Source organism: Haliotis rubra, unplaced genomic scaffold, assembly GCF_003918875.1.
Source record: "Haliotis rubra isolate DU_JTF1 unplaced genomic scaffold, ASM391887v1 Scf79, whole genome shotgun sequence".
NCBI lineage: Eukaryota > Metazoa > Mollusca > Gastropoda > Lepetellida > Haliotidae > Haliotis > Haliotis rubra.
Window position 1 is genome coordinate 788,737 of NW_025767512.1, and position 10,566 is coordinate 799,302.

The following is a 10,566-nucleotide window of genomic DNA, read 5'->3' on the forward strand; positions in this document are numbered from 1 at the left end:
ATATTGGTTTATATACTCTCAAAAAAAAAGTAGGGGAACTTGAACTTTCAAGTTGGATAGGAATTATGAGCGTTCACAAGCTTGTCAAAGACAGGCATGTTATGAACGCACCACCATTTCTCTTTATCACCACCCATAAACACAACGTATGGGATGCACGTGCACAACACAGTAGCTCCATACACGTGATTCTTGATTTTGACGGTTTTCAAGAAGGTCGATTAATCACAGTAGACACTTAATTTTGACAATCATCTTGCATCACACAGTTGTTAGTGTTTGTTTCCAGCCGGATTTTTAAAATTAAAATCGTACACATGCAAATTTCACGTCACACATCAATCATCTTTCAAGAGCGATTACTGTACAAATGACTATGGTCACTCAAGCAAAAAGTCATATCTCGCCTTGACTATGCCAATTCACTTTTGTATGGGATCACAGCTTCCCTGGTTCATCGACTCCAGGTTATACAAAACACAGCCGCGAGGATAATAACTCGTTGTCATCGTTGACAAAATACGGGGAACGCTGCTTTGAATGTGCAGCTCCCATGCTATGGAACAACCTCCCTATGCAGCTAAAATCCGCTCCAAGTCTACAAACTTTTCGAAAACATCTAAAGACACATCTATTTGAAATGAAATAGACTGAACTGCACAAGCGCCTGTGAGCAGTCTATAGCTGGAAGTAGATTATTATTATATTATTATTAAGGAAGTGCAAGTGGTGATGCACACTGAAAACATTCATTATTATCATATCAACATCGGTATATCTTCCAATTTGTTTCAATCGTAAATTAAACATGAAGTTGCCATACTTTTTTTGAAGAGTGTACAATAAATCCTCTTTTATTCGATGTTCTATGAAATACGTGATGATATAAAAATAGACAAAAACAATCTCCTAATCATAGATTTGTCCTTAAACATAGCCCATTGTACGATTCTATGTCATAAGATATGCTTATGAACCACTGTCACATAGTGACGATGAGGGCAGTCGGTAGCCTAGTGGTTAAAGCGTTCGCTCGTCACGCCGAAGGCCCGGGTTCGATTCCCCACATGGGTACAATGTGTGAAACCCATTTCTAGTGTTCCCCGCCGTGATATTGCTGAAATGTTGCTAAAAGCGGCGTAAAAACTAAAGTCACTTACTCACATAGTGATGATAGCGGGTGATCGAGACAAGGTGGTGTATCCTGACCCACCAGTGGAATCGTCACAAACACATGCAAAGGCAGGTCAACTTTGTATCTATGAAGAACTCGGGAACATATGTTGAACTGCACGTTTTTGTTACAGGTGCGTTCTCTTCATGTATATCATGAAAATGACTTGAATTGTGTAACTCTGATTAAAAACATTTTAAGCTGGATTTTTATGATGCTCTTTGAAACCTTTGTAGAAAAATCACGCCCGATTGTTTAGCTTAAAACATGAAATGTTACCCATATTACGAGAGAGCCGGAGCAACGACATCCGAATATAGCGCCAATGGGAGAGTGTTGGAAGGCTCAAGTAACATCGTCTTAGACAAAATATCGACAATAGGAAGTTGGAGTGAGGTCGGTCACTCTGTCAAACAAATGTCAATATATATGTTCGTCCTATTTTGTTTTACCCAAACATCAGAATCTCACTTTATCTAACCAAACAATCGTAGCTTAAAGAAGTTAAAATCATAATTACTCACTCGTTGGTAAACAGTAACAACATAACGCCTCGCTAAAAGAAGTTAAAATCATAATTACTCACTCGTTGGTAAATAAAAACAACATAACCTGAGAACGTTTTGAGACGGTCCCCGTGTTAAGCTGTGGGAGACGTGGTGTCTGTGTACGTGGTAGGTTATTGATGATGTGCCCAACTTACTGTCAGGTCTTTATTTCTGGTAACGGTCAGTGTTAATAGATGCCGGACATATATCCCCTGGCGTCGGCCATCTTGACGAACAGTGTCAACGTTAACCATGCGGGGAAAATGTGTGCAACGTTTACTACATCGTGACAGTTCCTGGAACGTTGACTACCCCGTGGTGTTCCGTGCTATATCACCTACGTCGCTACAGCCCATGTTACGTTAACAATACTTTGATAATCCTAGAAACTAGAAGGTGATCATCCGTACAACGTCATCCACGTCGTGATAATCCGTACAACGTCATCCACGTCGTGATAATCCGTGCTGCGTTAACTGGATCGTGATAATCCGTGTCATGTTAACTGGATTGTGATAATCCGTGTCACGTTAACTGATCGTGATAATCCGTGTCACGTTAACTGATCGTGATAATCCGTGTTACGTTAACTGGATCGTGATAATCCGTGTCACGTTAACTGGATCGTGATAATCCGTGTCATGTTAACTGGATCGTGATAATCCGTGTTACGTTAACTGGATCGTGATAATCCGTGTCGTCATCCACGTGTAAACTTAACTAGATCGTTATGACCCTGCAATCCGTGTGATAATCCGTTAACTGGATCATGATATCGCTAAAAGCGGTGTAAAACCATACTCACTCACTCACGATGTAAAGGCGATATTGCATCAGCTGTACCCACAGTGACAAACAGAAAATGATATCGTAAAATTGTCAATGGGTACTATTCATTCAATTTACAAATGTCATTACAATCTGATTTATTGTGTCTTTAAATAAAATTGTGACTAATGGTTTATGACACGCAGTCAAATATCCGTCGCGACGAAACAGGAACTTTAACTATTAACTCATCTTCCGATTTGGAAAACATGGTATTTTTCTTAAGTGTTTCCCAGGATTTAGTACGTTGTCGAATTATTATTGTAACACTGAAATTCCAAGAGTGACAATAGTTACTGACTCATGACCACAACATCGAAATTTCTGGCTTCTAATATCGGGACAACAGCTCATTGTCATAATTGGGACGGTGTCAACGAAGTTCCCTTGATTGAGTCCAAAATACAGTTGTCAACAAAAACATGGTAATTTTCAATTAACTTCAAACGATGTCGCTACAAACATTTTTTTAAAAGACAATAAACAATTTATAGCGGTTCATGTTAATGGACACAGCAGTTAAACCGTTTGCGGTCAAGCAGTGGTCAAACGTTCCGGGACACAGGCAGAGGTCATGCCTCATTGAGCATGCGCAGCACGTGGTCTGGCGGTCGTGTTGCGCGTGCTTATTGCTACAAGCCATATGGTGGATAGGTCTTGACTTGAGCTCTCAATTAGTGACGGTACGGGTAAATGTTGTTAGATCAAAGAACTGGAGGCCATGTGTTTTGTCGCCATGGTGGCCTTGATAAGAACGTGGTTTGAACATATTTTCAGCCCTACTCGGAAAGGCCTCATTTCGTTTGTGCGATGTGGAAAACTAATATTGAGTACGTAAGGGTCACCACTTTCGTTTTCGTTTTGCGATTTTGGAAAACGGTATGGTGTGTTGTAGTCGTCGCAGGGCTTCGTTGTAGTCGTTAAGGTGGTCCGGTGAGTGCTTGTGTCAGTTGCTGGTATCATTATAATAATAACGAAGAAGAGGAAGAAGACGGCGATGAAAATAATATAACTAATAATATGAATAGTAATGACGTCTTAAATGATGAGCAACACCATGTAAAATCCTGAACAAAGTATAGCCAAGATACTGAATCACTTCTACAAACAATGCTTAAATCATGATCAAGAATTTGCTACACTCGCTAAAAAAGAACAATTTTAACAATTTTCACAAGCAACATATCGGCAATATCACGGGGGCACAACCAGAAATGGGCTTCACACATTGTACCCATGTGGGGAATCAAACCTGGATATTCAGCGTGACGAGCGAACGCTGTAACCACTAGGCTACCCCAACCCCCTTTAGGTGGAATATTGATGATTGCTTCGAAACTCAAAAACAAAATATACAGGAAGGTTTATGTCACCTGGCGACAGCTTCCATCAAGACAAATCTACGTTTGTATTCAAACTGTGGCAAATGACAAACATGGCGGTAGGATAATTCGATGTACTCTTATAATATAGATTAACTGTCACAATAAATCTACATATTAACCGAACGAAACATTCTCATTAAACCCCAATGAAGTCGGATCTTTTATTTAAATGGGTTTTGAAATATCACACAGATTGGATTACATATCGTATTAGTGTAATGACATGGTAACTGTAGCCTTTTTTATTGATGAATATACATTGAATGTTAAATATTTGACACGTTGATAGCAAAACCATGATTTGATAACAAGACAATTGACAACCATTAATGTTATTGATTACCCTCGGTAGTCTAGTAAACAGTGGCGTTAGAACACTAATACCACTGAGTATCTATGTCATCAAGTAATTATGCAAATTATAACGGGCCAGGGCTTGACTCAAACGTCCGTGATATCTGTTGTAATCAAATCTATTTCAACTTTTGTATTTTTACAAAAGGGATTTCCATGCAAATGAACTGCTTATTGGTTAATTCAATAAATTTCAAAAGAATCCTTCACAAGTTTATCATTAATAAGGCGACACAGGCTGAACATTCACACAGTAAAGGTCTAGACTGATTGAATTAGAGAAAACGCCTACTGCTGTTTTGCCGTTGTGGCATAACTCGAACAAAACTTGGACTGACATGTGTCTGTAGTTTATGCTATTAATTTATCAAATTGATGAGTAAAATTAATCCCAGGCGTTAAGCGTCGTCTATAGTCTAGTGGTTAAAGCGTCCGCTTGTTGTTGTTTTTCAAACACAAGCTAGTTCCTAGCCGTGATATTGTTGGAACAAAGAAAACGCGGCGTAAAACTTCATTCACACTCTCTCTTATAAGCTTAACGTGACTCTCAGTTTTGACTGACCGAGTGATCTGCGTTTATTACCGTATGATTGGTTAGTTGATTTATTGTTTAACACTGCACTCAACAATATTCCAGCTATATGGCGGCGGTCTGTAAATGGAGCCTGGACCAAACAATTCAGTGATCAATAGCATGAGCATCGATCTACGCAATCGGGATATGATGACGTGTCAACATGTCAGCGAGACTGACCACCCGATCCCGATAGTCGCCTTTTACGACAAGCATGGGTTACTGAATTCTAACCCTGATCTTCACCCTGTGTTTCAGGGTGTGGTAGGTTATTGGGGAGGAATGCGTTAGCCTGGGTTGAAGCAGGTGTTTGACATCGAGGTAACACCTACGAACGTCGAGTGGTGCTGACACACCAATCATCTAATTCAGGTTGGCGGTGGGGTAGCCTAGTGGTTAAAGCGTCCGCTCGTCACGCCGAAGACCCGGGTTCGTATCCCCACATGGGTACAATTAGTCTGTCTCACAGTCCCTGAACCACATTATTTTCCCTACTGCCAAGCCCTCTCTGCAGTGCTAAAGCCCTAAATAAAGCAAGTCTAGATTTCCTCAGGTTCTGAATCTCTGGTCTCCCTGGGGCTCCTTTTCAATTTAAATGGGCTTGTATGTTACTATCAAAATTATATATATTCAGAGACTAAGCATTAGTCTAGGGTACAATGTGTGAAGCCCATTTCTGGTGTCCCCGCCGTGATGTTGCTTGAATATTGCTAAAAGCGGCGTAAAACCAAATCAGTCAGTCATGATCAGCACATATAAAATTCTTTCTCTCGAGATTCGCAGTCTCATTCGCAGGCTCGTCGGTCACAGAACACTGAAATGTGACCCCGAGCATGTCCCGCCAAGAGCCTTTCTGTGGAACTGGAATATGACTCATCTAAGGCTGATGTACTATTGATATACCATTGTAGACTAACGCTTAGTCTCTGGATATGATATAACTTTGATAGTAACTACCAAACTCATTTAAATTGAAAAGGAGCCCCAGTGAGGAGGGAGCTTCTGAGGAAATCTAGACTTACTTCTAGGGCTTTAGCATTGCAGGGAGAGCTAGGCAGTAGGGAAAATAATGTGGTTCAGAGACCGTGAGACAGACTAATACTATCGGTGTTCGACTGGTGTACAATTGGTGTACGACTGATGTGTTGTTGGTGTACGATTGGTGTACGAAAGTCGAAATATGCCATGTAGGATTACCTCTAGAGCTCTGTTCTTTAAAAGTACATTTTACTGTTGGTTGAAGTATGTTCTACATGTGAGACGTGAATATCAATTGTACAAGTACACAATTACCGCGGCCATATTCTACCGGTTATCAGGCGGGCCGCCCTTCTATCAAAGACCATAGAATAGATTATCTGTTATATGGTCTATGCTTCTATACATTGATAATATAATATAATATGTATTGATATTCATATATCTATTTTTGCTGCTTATCATGACACAACCCCTAAGTGCGACATTTTCACCTCACGAGACGCACCTAGTTGGGTCATGATGAAATATTTCACAGATCGCATGTCACAGTTATCGTGTCAGACATGTCATGCTATTTTTAGGATTTCGGAAATGCCCCGCATGCATTATTCTGGTCTATAAATAGAAACACGTCAGCCTTTGTACCAACCCACGTGGCGCGTGTAAAAATATATCCAGCTGTACAAACCCACGTTGTGCCCGTGTATCACGTGATGATGCGTCACCAATACACCAGTTTGCATCATTTCCTGAAGAATTGTTTCAATAGATAGGATTGTCAATACAATCCGTATTGTTGATTGTACTGAACCATGGAATTTCCCATGCTTGAAGTCCACTCCTTTTGTGCATTTTCTCATGCACGAATGGAGACAAAAATACCCGAAAGTTGCGAAGAGACTTTAAATTCATCCGATGTCTGAAAATGGATTTTCATAAATATTATATATATATAAAATCCTTGAAAAATCTTAATCTGGTTTGATTAATGAAATCGGGTTAGATCCTCCCTATTCCTAATATACTATTTAGTAAATTCTATAGTATAGAAAACATTGATAGGTGTAGTAAGTAATAGTAAGAAGCATATCATTTCATTATTTTCGTGAGAAATTTCGTCAATAATCTTTTCAATATGATATGGTAGTTTAGTTTATAATGAAACCATGTTAGATCCTATCTGTTCTTAATACACTGTTTATTTTATTCTATAGTATAGATAACATTACTAGTTGTGGTAATTAATTGTAAAAACAAAATTATTTCAATATTTTCAAGTGCCATTTCGTATTTCCAAGTGTGTATGAACAGATATAGATAATCGTTCGGTAAACGAAGACTCCGGGCTAAAGGGGTTCGTACTGTAAAACCATGATAATATGGACGTCACCATACCAAGGGAATTATAGTACAGCATGACAAATGTCCTTATTAGCTAATCGTTGTAGAGATAGTAGTAGTCGTTCTAGTAAGTCCCGAGATAGAGGAGTTTCGTTATAACGAGGGTTCCTGTATATCGGGGCTAAAGTGCATTTTACTGCACGGCATTATTAGGGATCTTGGGTGGGGTTGGGAGTTTTTAGATTTTTAATAAATTTATTCAATTGGAATGACCTCTTCTAAATTACTATAGATCTATATATATATTATTTACTATTTCTACTGATACTGCTGTGGTTACTACAACACTACCACTACTACCATTACTACTACCTCTATACCGGCTACATCTCTGGGGCTACTTATACTATCAATACGTTCACTGCTACTACTGATGTACTACTCCTGCCTCTTCTACTTCCCCTGCTACTGCCTCTGCTACTGCCCCCGTTACTGCCCCTGCTACTGCCCCTGCTACTGCCCTGCCTACCCCTGCTGCTGCCCATGCTGCCCCTGCTGCCTCTGCTGCCTCTGCTACTGCCTCCGCTGCTGCCCATGCTGCCTCATGCTGCTGCCCTGCCTGCCCACTGCCCCCCCCTGCTACTGCCCATGCTACTGCCCTGCTACTGCCCCCTGCTACTGCCCCCTGCTACTGCCCCTGCTACTGCCCTACTGCCCCTGCCCTGCTGCCCTGCTCCTAATGCCCCTGCTACTGCCCTGCTACTGCCCCTGCTACTGCCCCTGCTGCTACTGCCCCTGCTACTGCCCCCCCCCTGCTACTGCCCCTGCTACTGCCCCTGCTACTGCCCCTGCTACTGCCCCTGCTACTGCCCCTGCTACTGCCCCTGCTACTGCCCCTCCTACTGCCCCTGCTACTGCCTCTGCTACTGCCCCTGCTACTGCCACAACTGCTGCTAATAACACTAACGAAATGTGTTTGTTTGTTGTTTACGTCACACACTCATCAATGTTCCAGCTATATGACGGCGGTCTGTAAATGATCGAGTCTGGGCCAGAAAATCCAGTGATCAACAGCATGAGCATCGATCTACGCAACTTGGATGTTGGGGACTGGTGTTTGTGTGTGTGTGTGTGTGTGTGTGTGTGTGTGTGTGTGTGTGTGTGTGTGTGTGTGAGTGTGTGTGTGAGTGAGAGAGAGAGAGAGAGAGAGAGAGAGAGAGAGAGAAAGAGAGAAGAGAGAGAGAGGAGAGGAGATATCCAAACTGACATGATGGGTGAGATGTACAGATAAAACACGAGTGGGCCGTTAATTTAACTCCCACCACCATCACCATTCACTTCCTCGCCCTAAAGTATAATCCACCATCGGATTACACTCTTACGTGTGTACAATTTGATAGCATTTGTCAGCTATGGAATTCACTGTATTTCCGACTGTGACATTTCCACACAGACATATCTTCAATCTCAATGAGATTGGTGACTAATTATAGGTTGCGTTGACATTTCGTATTTTCACACAATCACGGAAATACAACCTGGAATCCACGTAATGATGAACTATCAGGCGACATAAAAAGCACAAGGGACCGTGTCAGCACGAGAAAAGGCAAATAACAATGGAGCATCTTGACGAAATGTATGTCACACCATTTAAAAAAGTCAATCCCAACAATTAAAAATACCAAAAAGGTGTCGCATTTGATTCTTTCGTTAAAATTATAAAAAAAAGTAAGGCGTGGTTACACGAGGGATTGTCCCTGTTATGTCATGGCAAGGTGTAGTTGCAAAAGACGGGGGTGTTATAATAGTCCAGGAGGAGGCAGCTGAAAAATTTCAAATCGTAGCCTCCCCAGTACTGATTTTGTTTGACACTATTTTCAGTTAGTATGATGTCTTGGGCTCATGAAAAGGCCTGTAATACTCTCAGATTGTGGTATCATGTTTTTTATAACAAGAATAGACATGCTAGACCAAGGCTTGTTATAACGAAAATAGATCTGATGTGTTATCGTGGGCAGCATGTCGACAAATAATGTCTACAAATGATAATGATGTTGTTTATACTGCATATAACCTTTCATCATTACTGGTGAATAAAGCCTTTGAAGCCGTGTCGATCTGATCAGAAATGGATACGATCAAGGTGACGCTAGTTTGTGTGTATACATGTTCAGGTCTGGTGGTAGTACTGATGGGCAATGTCAGAGGCTTCCTTAACCATGACGCCATTTTGGACTTATATACATATTGATAGGTGATTGTGTAATCGGGTATCTTTGTCAGTCACTGTCCCACCCTGCCGAATATCATCTCTATCCCTTCCATCTGTCTCTCTCCGTCTCTCTCTCTCTCTCTCTCTCTCTCTCTCTCTCTCTCTCTCTCTCTCTCTCTCTCTCTCTCTCTCTCTCTCTCTCTCTCTCTCTCTCTCTCTCTCTCTCTCTCTCTCTCTCTCTCTCTCTCTCTCTCTCTCTCTCTCTCTCTCTCTCTCTCTCTCTCTCTCCGGGTTCGATTCCCCACATGGGCACAATATGTTAAGTCCATTTCTGGTGTCCCCCGCCATGATATTGCTGGAATATTGCTAAAAGCGGCGTACAACTAAAACTCACTCACTCACTCACTCACTCTCTCTCTCTCTCACAGCGCTCCTTCCTCTCACTTTCCGCGCCTCTCCTGTATATACCGTTGCCATGGTAATGCTGAATGAAAACACCATCGTAATGCTTGCCGATGATGATGGAATCTATCGCGTATAAAACACTCTCCGGTTGACTGCTATTTTCACCGTCTCTCTTAGTCACATCAAACGAAAACAAAACTATCGACAAAGAATCGATAGCGATCCTGATCGTCTACAACGGTATTGTCAACCTCACTTCCATCGTCAATTGTTATTCACATTAACCAACCTTTTTGTACATGCTTTGAAGTCTTTCAAACACAAAACGTTCATTACATTAGCAGTGGAACCTGGCTAATCTGGACTATAACGTTAAAACGATAGGTTCCGGGTAAATAGGTGTCCGGATATAAGGGAAAAGGAAACTTAATGGATTGTATACAGTCATGTTGTATTTCAGTGAGGGTCATAGGTTTTCCTGGGTTTCCTTAGTTAAGATTCCCAAAACTTAAAGGTTCTCTGAGGTTACCAAGGTTACCAAAGGTTGTGCTTCTCACAATTTGAGAAGGGCTCTGCAGTTGAGATTATCACAACTGAAGGTTCTGTGGTTGAGATTATCAAAGGCAAAGCCTCCGTCGTTGAGATTGTTAAAGACAAAGCTTCTGTGGTTGAGATTATCAAAGGCAAAGCCTCCGTCGTTGAGATTGTTAAAGACAAAGCTTCTGTGGTTGAGATTATCAAAGGCAAAGCCTCCGTCGTTG

General features: G+C 41.3%; 1 protein-coding gene across 1 annotated transcript; it reads left to right on the plus strand.

Annotated features, from left to right (window-relative positions):
- The first annotated feature begins 7,728 nt into the window (after nt 1-7,728).
- Nucleotides 7,729-8,142, plus strand: LOC124261133 (sperm mitochondrial-associated cysteine-rich protein-like). Its single transcript, XM_046695460.1, has one exon. The coding sequence runs from the start codon at nt 7,729-7,731 to the stop codon at nt 8,140-8,142; it is 414 nt and encodes a 137-aa protein (XP_046551416.1).
- Nucleotides 8,143-10,566: the final 2,424 nt, after the last annotated feature.